The sequence below is a fragment of the Zootoca vivipara genome, chromosome 13 (genome assembly GCF_963506605.1).
Source record: "Zootoca vivipara chromosome 13, rZooViv1.1, whole genome shotgun sequence".
Lineage (NCBI taxonomy): Eukaryota > Metazoa > Chordata > Lepidosauria > Squamata > Lacertidae > Zootoca > Zootoca vivipara.
Genome location: NC_083288.1, coordinates 33,827,526 through 33,841,978, shown reverse-complemented (window position 1 = coordinate 33,841,978; position 14,453 = coordinate 33,827,526). Strand labels below are relative to the sequence as shown.

Below are 14,453 nucleotides of genomic sequence, written 5' to 3'. Positions count from 1 at the left end.
CTCAAGGATGTGCCAAGGTCACTCCCGGTCAAACAGATTTAGCTCTGTCCCTGCCTCTTGGTCCTCAGGGCTGCTTCCCCTTTTAGCCCAGCCTCAAGACCACTCTGGGACGGTGCTGTGGTTACGGGGAAGCGAGGTGGGGGAGCTCTCTTAATAAAACTTACAAGGCCCATCCCAACCCCTCCCAATTTAGGTTAAGCCAAGTCAAAAAACCCCTCCCATGCCACTTCCAACCATCCAGAAACACAGGCAGGCCCCCAATCATTGTGGATGCCCAGTTCTCTTCACGGAGAGAAAAAAGACAGCCTGCCTACCATCGCCGCACTCTGGAGGGCACTACTGCAAAAATCCCTTTTTATCTGCCCTGTCTAGCACCTTTGGGCAATGTGGACCTGTCATCCAGTTATTCCTGCCCACAGAGAATCACGAAATTGTAGAGCTGGAAAGGACCCAGTCCAACCCCCATGCAATGGCAGGAGTCAACATCAACTAACCTACCTTCTCCTACGAGAGTCCAACTTGCTAAAATACAAATTTGGTGAAGCCTATTATATAAAACCCTTCTCCATCTGTGCTCCCCCCCCCCAAAAAAAACCCAGCTGGCTTGCAGTTTGGCCTAGCGTGGCTCAGCACCAAACTATGCTGGGATTGGAGCTGCTGCAACAGCGCACATACTTTTCGCAGCATGCACACATAATCACAGTTTTCAAAACGCCAGCCTGTTCTCTTTTTATTTATTTAAAACATCTAATCGGGATTCCCCATTAACACAGATAATCTGATTAGTAAAAATATCCCAGTTATTGCTTGTGTGGAATTTCTTTAGCACATTTTGGGGTGGGCAGGTGGTTTGGGGTATGAACGCCTTTGCATAGCAAAAAGGCTTGTGCTCATATCCAGATTGGGTTCTTCCCACAGGCATCTATGGTTGGCCACTTTGAGAACAGGATCCTGGGTGCAGGGTGATAGGCCATTGGCCAGAAGGGCTTTTCTTATGTTCCCTGTCCCATCAACACCCCCTGGTGTGTACATGAACAGAAGCGAATCTGAATGGCTAAAGGACTCCAGTTGGTGTAAAGCTGGTTTGAGAAACAACATTTCAAGCAGTAGTGCTTTGTAACAAAGGACGGGATACTTATGCATTTGGGATAACATCATGGGAAAATGGATTAAAAACCCCGCTCTGACAATGCAGCAAACAACACAGTAAGTGGGAGCTGAAGACACCCTCGGATTTTGGGATCCGTGCTGAAGGTCTGAGGGCAGCAAGGTTAGATCTCAAGGCCACCAGCCATGCTCAAATTACCAATCTTGAATCCAGGAGCTTTGCAATTGTGTAATTGGTTATAAAAAATTAAACCACCCATTATTCTGAAAGAGAAAGCATTGCATAAGAGTTTTGTTTGTCAGTGTGTTTTCCTAAACTTTCACACACACACACACACCACTGAGATCTTCAAAATAAAAACTTCAACATTTCCCCCCCTGATTCTACCCCCTTCCCAGGCCTCACATTTCTAGCTCTTTCCCCTGTCTCATATATTTGGCAGGGGTCAGTTTTTGTCTTTCTAGAAAAATTCCTTCAGTAGCACCTTAAAGACCAACTAAGTTTTTATTTTGGTATGAGCTTTCGTGTGCATGCACACTTCTTCAGATACAGTACACTGTGTCTTTCTAGAGTTAGCGGCTCCATGATATCACAAGGTTGACAACATTAAAGCCTGTCACATCACTAAGCCCCAACCCATGAGTCTAGCTAGGGCTTTGGGATGCTGGAAACCAGGTAACTCAAGAGGGCGGTTTATTCCCTCATGAAGATCGTGAGGGAAGTGAGCTGGAGACATTGCAATGCAGGGCCCTGGTTCCATGAATAAGCATTGGGAGGTGGGGTAGTTCTTTGGGATATTTAGATTTCCTCAAGGCCGCCTCAGAACCCGTTTCCGAAGCTCCAATTGCAGCAGATCTCGCTCCTTCCGGATCCCAAGTAAGACGCTTTGGTTCTCATGAGCTCGGCGGATCAAGTAGGGGATCACTTCTTCCACAGAGCCAAAAGGGATAGATTTGTAGATGGCATAACCGGCCTGGCCTAGATTTGGGCATGAGATTTAAAAAAGAGAGAGAGAAAGGAGGTAACGATACGCAGGAGGAAGGGAAGTGGCTGGGGGTTTGGGGAGCATCCATGGGGGGGGCGGGTCCACACTCACCTAGCGCCAAGGAAACCTGATCACACATGCCCAGCAGCTGCCCAAAGCTGACCGGTCCAGCACCCTTGTCAATGCCCATCTCTGCCATCCTTAAAAGAAATAAAACAAGCACATTTCAGTGACAGGTTGGGGAGAAGTTATGAGAGTATCATAGCAGTGAACAGCATAAGCTATAAAGCTACAAAGACGCTGGCTGGTTTTTTAGGCGAGCCGCTTGCCGCTAAACCTCACCTTCAATCCCTCATCTGCAATATGGGGATAATAATAATAATAATAATAATAATAATAATAATAATAATAATAATTTTTATTTATACCCCGCCCTCCCCAGTCAAAACCGGGCTCAGGGCGGATAACACCAATAAAATTACAATAAGACATAAAAGAAAAGAAAACAATTAAAATACAGATTAAAATACAATATTAAAATTTAAAATGCAGCCTCATTTTAAGTAGTCCATAAATCCAAACCATGAGGGAGGAAAACACAGGGGTCAGATTGAATCCAACCCAAAGGCCAGGCGGAACAGCTCTGTCTTGCAGGCCCTGCGGAAAGATGACAAATCCCGCAGGGCCCTGGTCTCCTGTGAAAGAGCGTTCCACCAACTTGGGGCCAATACTGAAAAGGCCCTGGCTCTAGTTGAGGCCAATCTAGCCACCTTATGGCTCAGGATCTCCAGGATATTGTTGTCTGTGGACCTTAAGGCCTCCGCGGGGCATACCAGGAGAGGTGGTCCCTTATGTAGGTATGGGGATCAGCTTTATGGGGTTACTGTAAGAAACAATGGAGGTATTATTTCTACATTAACCAATTGTGGCTGTGTGTGTCGTGTACTTGTTTTGCATAATGTGAATGGGGCTTCTTTTGCTGCTATTGTCTCAGGTTTCCAATGTCCTGGATAATCCTTTCGAAGGGATGCATGTGCTGCCAGCTGTCTGCCCAGACGATGTGTGCTGATTTTTCTTTACCTCTATATGCCGACAAACCAATATTTTGCTCCCAGGCATGTCATGATAGTAGTATGCCACTTTCCTTATAGCTTGCTTTCATGCAAATAGATCTGAGAGGTGGATAGGGATTGGAGTATTGGTTGCTGATGTCACAAAGCCAGCACAATTCCACCCTGAAGCATGGAGAGAACAGTGCTTACACATACCATTGTGTATGTGTGTTGTGTTGTGGTGTGGAGAGGCTCCTTTCCAGATAAAAGGTGGCCAGTTTCCCAAGGCTATTCCCCCCCCACCCGTGGCTCCCACTTTCAGAGAGTACCCATATCTCCAAACCATCAGAACTGGTGGACATGCCAGCTGGTGCTTGTTACGTAGAAAGACAACCCCACTAACTTCCCCTCTGTGGTGGTCCCCCTACCTTTGAACAGTGTGCATCACGGACGCCTCGTTGTGTGTGGCCACGATCATCTCAAACCTTCCCCTGGCTCGGGACACTTGATCCAAACCAAAATCCAAACAGCGCTGGTAACTGGATCACAGGAGAAAGGAAGAGGGCAACAGAATGAAGCAGAGGGGGCAAAAAATGAGAGAGGTGCCACCGTGCATCAAATTTGTATAGGTTGGTTTATATGGATGGATAGGCATCATAGCTGCCAAGTACACCGTTTTCCCCGGGAAACCCCCGTTTTTACTTACCTGTTCCCGGTGGTCCCCCGTATCACTTCGTCTCCCGTTTTTCTCTGTTATTTTCTCCTGCCGGCGGCCATTTTTTTTCTGATTTGCCCTTCTATGGGCACCAAAAATGGCCGCCACCGGCTTCAAAAGTCGCATCTACGCATGACCGGAAGTGCGTAGCCGTGACTTCCGGTGTCGGCGGCGGCTATTTTTTGTGCCCATAGATGGGCAGGCCGACACCGGAAGTTGCGTTGACGCACTTCCGGTCATGCGTAGAAGCTACTTTTGAAGCCGGCGGTGGCCATTTTTGGTGCCCATAGAAGGGCAAAGCGACACCGGAAGTTACGTCGACGCAACTTACGGTGTCACACGGCTGCCGGTCCCGGATTCTGCAGTCCGGGACTTGGAAGGTAAGATAGGCATTGAAAAACCACTATAACTGATAACAGAAAAATGCAATGCGTCTAACCCAAGTGAGAATAACAGCTGCATACACACCACACATTTAAAACACACATCTCCCCACAAAGAATCCTGGGAATTGTAGATTTACCTCCTTGCAGAACTACAATTCCCAGGAACTTTAACAACGCACAGTTCCCAGGATTCTTTGGGGCAAGCCCTGTGCTTCAAATATCCTTTCAATAGATGGTGGGCATGCAGCCCAGTGACCTCAGATTGCTATCCACATGTGGTAATTAGTGATAGGCAATTTCAAGGCCACTGCTGAGCTCCCTTCTTATGGTTCTTTATCTTTAAACCAGATTTGGACCAGGCAGCCCTTCAAACAGACGGTTCTGCCACACAAAGGACCGTCCTAGGTCACACGATGGAAGGAAGACACCATAGGAAGCTTCTCTTCCCATGCCTCATAGTAATGACCCGGAGAGTAGTGGAACAGGGTAGAGTCTTCCTCACCTTTCGTTGGTAGCCTCCCAACTGGGCTGCACAGGATCAGGGTATCCTTTTTCCTTTGCCAGTTTCCGCTCCTTCTCCAGGTAAGCCCCCCGGACCAACTTCATCCCGAAACAGACACCCAAGCGCTCGGTGAGGGCGACATCCTGTTTCAACCGCTCCAAGGTGTCCTGGAGGGAGACAAGTTGGCCAAAGACCATAGCAGAACAGGAAAGCACAAAGGAGTCATTCAAGACCACTGAGTTGTCAAGGTGAGAGCAGACCTCCCTTACTTCCAGGAAGTAAGGTGGACAGAAGGAGGATTGTTTCTGGGGGAGGAACTCACCTTGAGGTATGCCTGGTATGTGTTCCAGATCCATGGATTTTGGGTGTTCCAGACAGCCATCATTGCCATGGTGACAAGCGTCAGGGCGGGGTTAATGTAGGTGTATTCTGCATCCACCAGGACACGGACTCCTTTTCCCACAGCATACTGCAGACGGAGAGGGAAAGAGGTTGAGAAGATGAGAACCAGAACAAAATGTACAGGTTTGCTCACCATAGCAAGGGCTGGGCTCCCCTACTTACGTCCTCCCCTTAGAGTACCTGCGCTACGGAATTGAGCCGCCTCAACGATTTCTTGAAATGGTGGTTCTCTTCCTGGGTCAGGCAGCCAAAGTTCAGCTCCTGTGCGGGCAGGAGAATAGTGGGAGAGAATGCACAGGTCAAATAAACTTTTAGCTCTCTTTGGAGCAAACGTAATCCACCTGGAAGGCAGTGGCAAAAAGGCTCCTCACCTCCCCTTTCATGGCAGTCACCACTCTCTCGATGCTCAGGTCCGACTTCGTCTCCTGCTCTTGCAAACGCAGGGCGATGGTCTTCTGCAAAGGGAGCAGGGGAAAGTAATCCAAAATAAAAGCAGGATAGCTCCCTTCCCTTCACAAGAATTGGGCCAGAATGAGGTCCTATGCATCAAAAATAAGGGGTGGATTACTGAGATGGTAGAATCCTGGAGGAGAGGGGGCTGGGAAGAAAAGCAAGCAAATAGTTTTAAGACATCATGCCCAAGAGGGTAATTGCACGACACTCCCCACACTGCCCAATTACTTTGCCTGCTATGTTTTATAATTCTATGGCGTATACCTATTCAGATTTTTCTTTTCAGTATAAAGTGGTACATAAATGTAACTTAAACTAGTATAAAGTTTCAGTATAAAGTGGTACATAAATGTAACTTAAACATCCGCTCAGAGTTTGCTGCCCCCGAAGCCCCGACAATCCCTCTGCCATCCCACAATACTCACGCAGAGCGCAGCTGCCATCAGCGCTGTCACCTTCAGTTGCATCATGGGATTGACGGCACCAACCGCAGACAGATCCAGGCAGGTAAGCATAGATTGGGCATTCTTGTCATACCAGTCTTCCCTGGTTGGGGCAAAGCAGATAGAATCATAGGATTGTAGAGTTGGAAAGGGCCATGAGAGTCATCTAGTCCAACCCCTGCAATGCAGGAATCTTTTGCCCAACGTGGGAATCGAACCCACAACTCTGAGATTAAGAGTCTCATGCTCTACTGACTGAGCTATCCCAAAGTCAGTGTGGAATCTCCTTCTTGTACTACCACTTCGCTTGAAAACACTCAGCAGGCAACATCCGTCAAGAGCAACACTTTCAAACTCCTAGTTTCCCTTGCAATCTGCCCCCCCCCACCTTTCACTTTCACTCTGTCCTGGTGTTCGGTCATCCCTTTGAAGCTTTTGTCGCCAGTTTCCCCAAAGAGAAGTAAAGGGCCAAATGAGATGTGTCCATTTGATAAATTCTTCAATGTTGGGTAGATGATTTGTGTTAAAGAAATAGTTGTTGCTGATCAGCAGCAGCATGGTGGGGGCCAAAGGTTATAGCCCCCTTTTCTCACACCATAAGGGACTCTAGCTTAGCGGCAGAGCCTTGCTTGCAGAAGGTCCCAGGTTCAAATTCTGACATCTCCAGGTCAAGCTGCAGAGCTACCGTTCCCAACCCACAGCTCTTAACAAACCCACAATTCCCAGGATTCTTTGGGAGAAGTCACGTACTTTAAGGTGGCTAACAATCATTTCTACCCTTCTCCATCTACTGTACTTATAGACCATATTATGGTTTGCGAAAATTACTCAAAGCAAGTCCAGATTTTGATTTGAGGATGCTGTTTTTTTAAAGTAATCTCTATACACTCCCCACTCTTTTTGGAACCTTTGGTTAGACAGTCCCCTAATTGTATCCGTCAGTTTTGCTGTTTCAAAATATTCAAATGATGAAATGAGAAAGAAACCGTTTAACAAACAGGAAAATAGACCCGCTTTGAGGAGGTAGGAAGTCTACTAGAAAAGAATAAGAATGGGAAATATAAAGTAGGGTAACGTAAGTCTGTGTGCAAAACGGATTTATGGTTATACGTTTTGTGTTAAATGTTTTGTGTTTTCTTTTTCGTTTGTTTCTTAATTGTCATTATATCATGTGTGTGTTGATGTGTTGTAACAATGAAAAACATTAAATCTCCACACACACACACACACACACACACACACACACACACACACATCCCGCAAATCATTATAGAGACTGTTTCAAGGCCAGCCTAACTCAGCAGGGGGACTGAACACATGCCATGCATTTAAAGATGTAGTCTACCTCCCATAGAACTACAATCCCTGCCTCCCTTTAAAAAAAAACTATAGTTCTCGCCAATGCGAGTGCAGGTGGAGGAATGTGCTTTAAAGGTGCTTTAAGTGTTTGGTATGTACACAGCCTTGGCTTCAACGTACTCTAGTATATCACACAAAATTAATCTGTTGTTTGGCTAGTTCAAAGGTGGCCATGTCTCTCTTTGCACCTGCTTTCTTTCCCAGTCAAGCATGTTTCACTTCAAGCCTGAAGTAGATCTGGATAGTGACCTCGTTTGATATTGTCACAAAGGGGGATCAGCCGTTGGTTCTTCCGCTAAGGATTTTTTTCCTAAATGTGTATCTAGAGTCACCATATTTCAAAAAGTAAAAAGCAGGGAACCACCAAAATTGTTCAGTTGTTGTTTTTTAAGGAAACATCCAAAAATGTTGAACGTGGTTTTTCAATTGACTTGCCTAAGATCCAGGACAAAGTGCCACCTTTCGGAATCCCCCCCCCAATGGATGTCAACTCTGGCTTTGAAATCCCAGTAATGCCCAGTAAAATCTGGACGTATGGCAGCCCTGATATCTTTAGGTGCCTAAGTAGGGTTGCCAAGACTCAATAGAGGACAGGACTTCTGTGCCTTTAATTGCCCTGCTCTCTTTTGAGTCTGGAAACCTTAAAGAGAAACTAGCAGACCCTTTGTTTAATTTCCAAGCAAAGGGTCTGCTGGTTTCTCTTTAAGGTTTCCAGACTCAAAAGAGAGCAGGGCAATTAAAGGCACAGAAGTCCTGTCCTCTATTGAGTCTGGAAACCCTATGCCTAAGTGATGTAATCTCCACAACCAGCAGTTTTGACAGGTGAGAGATGTGAAGGGAGAGAGTTTCAGGTCGGGGGAGGACTTTAGTAATATGGCGCCCTGAGCAAGGACAAATATTTATTATATTCACAATAATTCCTTTTGGTACTGCTGCTCTTTAAATGGATCTTCTCAGTAGGTACCTGTATAAATATAGCTGCTGTTGTTAGCCCTCTCATCTCATAGCCCCCTGCTGCCCAGGTTATTATCTACTCTTCCTTTCAACATTGAGGCTGGCACGATGAACTATTTAATTTAAGAATGTATTATTATAGCCTACCTTTTACTCAGAGTAATCCCTTTGAACTTAATGGAGCCATCACACCCATTCATTTCAGTGCGTCTACTCTGAGTGAAGCTAAGTTGGCTACAACCCTCCATATTTATTTTAAGGCAGTCTATTCATAATATTGGTCCCAGGTTGGTTGACATAGGGCAGACATACACCTGGGATTTTCACTTTTTGAAAAAGGGCAACCCTAGTTTACAAGGCATATTAAAGCCACAACAACAACAACAAAAGAGGCAGTGTAACAAAATCAATATGCAAATAATGCAAATATTAATATCAAAGCAGCAGAGGTAAGATTTTCCTTCCATGGCAGTTCTTCCAGTCAGGGAAGCCACTTACGAATCACACCAAAAGAGGACACAGATATGCATAATTTGCATAGGCTAATTTATAGGTATAAGTGATGCACCTTTAGAAATGGTTCCTATAATTAAATTAAGAACACAATGCATCTCACCATAATGAGGAAGACTGTGACCAGATGGGAGTGTTTATTGTGGGCAGCTTCTCCACACATGAAAGGTCTTTTGGTTTTGGTTTTTGTTTTTCCCCAGTGTCCACACAACACTGTTAGGACCAAAAGGCCAGCCTGCACTCCCCACCCCCGCCATTTAATCTGGATTTACTCTTTCCGCAATAAGTTTTTTTAGAAGCTGTTGCCAACAAGCCATTTGTAAATTAATCCTCCATCTGGAAGCGCTCTTACAAAGCAGACACATTCGCGGAGGATAAGTCTATGAGCGGCTCTTAATCATGTCAGCTAAATAGAACCTCCAGACTCAGGGGCAGTATATCACAGAGAATTGCCAGAGAAGGCTTTATGCCTGACAGCATTGCGCTGGCTACTGTGAGAAGCAGGAATCTGGGCTGCACGGCCCTCATCCAGCAGTGCTTTTCTTAAACTCTGAGATTGCATTTCAAAGTGGGCTGTTTTGGGGTTTCTTGCCATTTTCAGCAAGAGGTGATTTCACAAGTGTTAGATGAAAGGGTGAATGATTTATATCTTGCATTGGCAGCGGCTGCAATGTGCTGTGTGTGAAAGTACGCATCGCTACCCTTAGCACCTAACTCTGGATAACCACTTCCTGAGCATAAACCAGAGGGAAGAAATCAGGTTATGAAGACAGCTTCGTGCAGCAGATAAGGATGTGTGAATCGTTGCTTCCTCACTTGACATTTGAGCGCTTGAGCACCTCTCCCCATAGGGCTATGGTGTGAGTGGATCCAGCCCCAAGCACCTTCTGGCAGTTCCTTCACTATGAGGTTACAAGGAACCAGGTACAGGGCCTTCTTGGTAGCGGCACCCGCCCTGTGGAACGTTTCAAGGAAATAAACAAATACTGTATCTGACTTAGAAGGCAGCCTTGGTATAGGGAGGGGTTTTTTTATGTTGGATGTTTTACTGCATTTTTATCATTTCTCAGACTTTCCCATATATCAGGTAGCCATGCCACCTGAATATTTTGTCCCAACCCTCTAGACTCAAAATTTCCGTATCTTTTAGGAGTATCCAATAAAATTATTAAATTATTGTTATCCCTTACCCTGCAGAGTGCTAGCTAGCTCATTTATCCGCCAAGAAAGTGTGACACGCTCACAGAGGTAAAAGACAAAGCAAGGGCAGACTTTGGTAATCTTTTGTAAGGTAAAGATAAAGGGACCCCTGACCATTAGGTCCAGTCGTGACCAATTCTGGGGTTACAGCGCTCATCTCGCTTTATTGGCCGAGGGAGCCGGCGTACAGCTTCCAGGTCATGTGGCCAGCATAACAAAGCTGTCATTTACCTTCCCATTGTAGCAGTACCTATTTATCTACTTGCACTTTGGCGTGCTTTCGAACTGCTAGGTTGGCAGGAGCTGGGACTGAGCAACCTGTTGCGGGGGATTCGAACTGCCGACCTTCTGATCAGCAAGCCCTAGGCTCTGTGGTTTAACCCACAGAAGGCCAAAATTTGGCACCCCAAATGGATCCTCTCGATTATGGATCTTCTCAATGTTGCACCCCCTCGGCTTGGGGCCCCGTGAGAGGGAGCCGCCCGAACCACCTTAAATCCAGTGCTGATATGAATCCGTCCGGAGCTAAGCTTGAATCATATGTGAGTGGAGTACAGAGGACTAAGTGGGAAGCTGAATTAAATCCACCAGCCCCGTCCTCTGCCTCTCACCAGTTTTAGCTAAATCACGTGCCTTGCCTTTAAATCCCTGTCAGAGGACTTGTTTGCTAGGCCTGCCCATGCTTCTTCTCATAGTATCAAGGCACACCCTTCTCTTTGGCTGTCCAAATCCTGACCTCCCCACTTTTCTCATCCATCACTCACCCTTCCTTTGCCTGCCCCACATCTTCCTCTATGGGGACGGCAAGGAGAGGACGGATCCCCAAGTTCTGGAGCCGTCGCAGTGTTTCCTTGACCTCTGTGTGGGTTTCGCCAGCAACAAACTGTCCATACAGCGTAAGACGGAGCACAGAGGTCCAGAGTCGGTGGCCCAGAACGCGCCGGGAGACGGAAAGGACCTGGTGGAGGGAAATAAAAGGTTTATGGAACAACTTCTACATAGACATCGACGTCGAGTCCGAAAGGCTAACAAATACTGCACGGCAGAGGCATTCAAGGAATGGGTGCACCTGCCAATTAAGGATCCATTTGGGGTGTTAAGTGGAATCGAAACTTTATGGCACAATCATTCCCTCCGTTTCCAATGTTCAGATTCTGAGCGCCGTTGCTCACATAGCCAAAACAGCAGCAGCCTTGCACAGGAGAGATGTATCAGTAGCCTTGGGGGAATCACAGTTTGCAGAAGTACCTGTACCTCAAGAAACTTTAGGGGGGAGGAAACTGAAATGGGAATGACACCCCACCAAAAGCATCTCTCTGAGGTTGAGGGTGCTCAGTCAAAACTGGAATGCTGGGGAGGTGGTGGAATGGAGCAGCTGGGAATCTTGAGGATTGCTGCATGCTGCACCAATTTGTTGCCGTTTCTGCTTGTTCCCTATAATTTTTCGATGTTGGTTTTGTGTGTGTTGGTGCTTCTGGAGCCAAAATGCCCCATCAACACACAAGAGGGCGGTATCATCAGGCCGGGGAGTCCCGCAAGGCTTGCAGAAGTTCAACAAATATTTTGGGGAAGGGGATCCTATGGGAAGGGGCAGATACTCACAAATGAGGGCTACGAATCTTCAGCACCTATTGAAATGTTGACTGTTCCTGGAGGAGTGGGGATGGGCAAGAACCAGCAGAAATGGGAAGGGAATTGAGTGACTGGACTCTGGAACAGCAGCGCTTCCCGCTGCAACAATTTGTCGCAGACAAGGTGAAACAAGACTCCTTTTTGAATATAGTTCAGACCCATTGCATGGCTTCACCCAAAGACCCTTAAGCTACCCCACTCTCCCCAGCCACAACAGAGCACTGTGGGGCACCCCTTAAGCTACAGGTGGTGATTGGAAATGAATTTGTTGAGCAGGTGGGTGGCCTGCAGCGGTTCAAGATCCAAGCCCCCCCCCCCCCCCCGGTCTCACCGTGGGTGCTTTCCGAACCAGCCATGGGGAGGAGCAGAGCCGGAACACCAGCAGCCCCCGAGTGATCTCCCAGTTGCTCTTCAGGTGGAATACCTTCCCATCGTCCAAGTCCAGGGAAAGATGGGCAGGCATGGGGTCCTTTGCAGCAGCTTGGGGGGCTGGCTGGGGAGATGTAGATTTCGGAGAAGCCGCTTGGGGAGTCCAGAGGGCAGCCAGCCTACGGTGCAGCAAGCGAGGCCCGCAGGTCCGCATGCCGCCAGCTCTGTCCGAGGGCAGTGTAACACCTGTTGCCTATCCCACAGCCTTTGGGGCCAGCAGGAAACCCTGGCGGGAGGGGTGAAGTAGTGAAAAAGTGCAAGACCCAGCTGACAAGGTGCTGCCTCAGCAGGTTAGTGGGGGCAGGCGGAGGGGGAGCAGCTTAGTAGGGTAGAAAAACCGCTGAGAAGTCACTTATTAAACTTCAGCACTCCAAGGCAGTCAACTGCTTTATCCCATCAGAGGCAGTTTCATTTGGAGGGTACCCATTATTTGAAGGATCAACCACTTGACCACTTCAGTTTGTGGAACTGGCCGTTTTACTGCTACCACATGTTTATTCCACACTAGCAATCCATCGGTCCTTAGCTGCGATTCCTCCATTGCAGGGGGTTGGACTAGATGGCACTTTTGGTTCCTTCCAACTCTACTGTTCTGCAATTCCATCATCTTTCTGTGTGGCAGCACCTCTACTTTGGAGCTCCCGATGATGGGATTTGTAGTTCAAAGCATCTGGAGGACACCAGGTCAGGGAAGGCTGGGATGGCCAATGGTTTAGGGTGAAATTCAAGCGTTTCCAGCGTCTTGTTTCTGCAAAAGGTTGAGCCTTAAGAGGCCTGAGAAGTTCTGCTCCTACAGAATCCAGCCGCTGACAAACCACATTAACTCCCACCTACAATTCCCCCGTGGGGTGGGGTGGCACCATTCTGCGTTTCTGCCTGGAAACTCAGCATGTCAGATGGGAAGAATGTTTTTATTTAGTTTAACACACAAGCACAAGGTTAGCTGGGACATGGTCCAAAAATGGCTGACCTGGGCATTCCCCTCAGGACTGAGAGGTCTTAGGAGGTCTCCCTGAGGAATTTATTAACTTTAATTAAAAAAGACTGGGTCACCTGCCAAAGGGGGCCCTACAAATGGGCAGAGGGCAAAAGATACAAGCCACAGTGAGGGAATTCAGTCCACCCAGAGTGGAGGCAACGCAACACTTTGCAGCTTCTGTCCTTAAGTACTGAAGGTGATTTAGCTGAGGCCCGACAAGATAAGGAGAAATAAATGCTTTAGCTTCGGAAGCTGAGCCAAGGGCTTAATACAGACATCCAGCCAGGCTTACATGGAACTAAAAAAAAAACCCCATCACAAGAAATTAGAGACATTATAACTGCTGAAATCTGCAACGGATTGTCTCTAGGCTTGGCTAGCACAGGAATCTTGCCTGCTTTTGTCTCTTAGGCCCTGTTAGCACAGGAATCTTGCCCACTTTTGATAGCATGTCGCTCCAGACTGTAGCCAAAAGCCAGCCTGTGGCCTGTCCCACTGCCGCTGGATTACAACTCCCTGTTGTCATTTCCCCCTTTTTAAAAAACAAGACATGGTCTGTGATCATTTTTCTTACCTTGAGCAAAATTGCAGTGCCAGGCAGTCCCATATGGACTGGCAAAGAATTACCAACACCCTTGGCAGGAGTGGGCTTTGCTAACCACCGCATGGAGTTAATAAATCAGCTCCGCTTCAGTAAGAAGCATCTCTGTCTCTCTCCTCGAGACCCCATTCAACTGAGGAGTTTGGTTTTGAGGACAAAGTCCTTTGACAATACACTTAATGACCTCACAGAGAAATTCATCTTCCCTTCCTTGTGCTTCCCCTCAACACCCGGTGTGAAGCAGTCTCATCTGCTTTTTTTTCCTCTTTAATTAAAAAAGGTGCAGTTGTGGACAAATACCCGATAGGGACAGGTGCTGGTGTGATGGACTGGGCCTTGAAACTGTCTATCGTTCGCTTCTCCTAGCAGTGGGACTCCTGGCAGCTACAATCACTCATTCTCAGGGCTCTGCCAGGGTGGGAAACTTTTTCAACTCAAGGACAACAATCTGGGCGCCACCTGGCTCCCAGTCCCAGTCAGTGCACATCTCTCCATCCAGGTATGCAAGAGGCATATTCAGGGCAGGCAAAAACACTTGGAGAGACCACAGAGCAGGTTCACCAAGGGGCACAGCCTGCAGATATGGGTTATGGCCTGGGAAGAGGGCCACAATCCACAAAGGGAGGCCAAGACACATTTGGCCCCACTGCCTGAAGCCAAAGGGCAAAGGTTGGGTGACGCCCCCAGTGACCACGTGGGACGTAGGAAGGACAGCAATGCTTTTCCTGACTCTGGTTCTC

General features: G+C 47.4%; 1 protein-coding gene across 2 annotated transcripts; it reads right to left on the bottom strand.

Moving 5' to 3' along the window:
• Positions 1–737: 737 nt before the first annotated feature.
• PRODH2 (proline dehydrogenase 2) lies at positions 738–14,369 on the bottom strand. 2 transcript variants are annotated; one of them, XM_060281583.1, is made up of 10 exons: positions 12,129–14,369; positions 10,837–11,030; positions 6,029–6,149; positions 5,522–5,605; positions 5,331–5,411; positions 5,071–5,217; positions 4,749–4,915; positions 3,574–3,684; positions 2,205–2,293; positions 738–2,086 (listed from the first exon to the last, which is right to left on the bottom strand). In XM_060281583.1, the coding sequence occupies exons 1-10, from the start codon at positions 12,285–12,287 to the stop codon at positions 1,917–1,919; spliced, it is 1,323 nt and encodes a 440-aa protein (XP_060137566.1). In that variant the 5' UTR covers positions 12,288–14,369; the 3' UTR covers positions 738–1,916. The 2 variants fall into 2 exon arrangements, with proteins under 2 accessions (XP_060137566.1, XP_034993061.1); XM_035137170.2 differs by having other exon boundaries at positions 742–2,086; positions 12,036–14,369.
• Between the last annotated feature and the right edge of the window lie 84 nt (positions 14,370–14,453).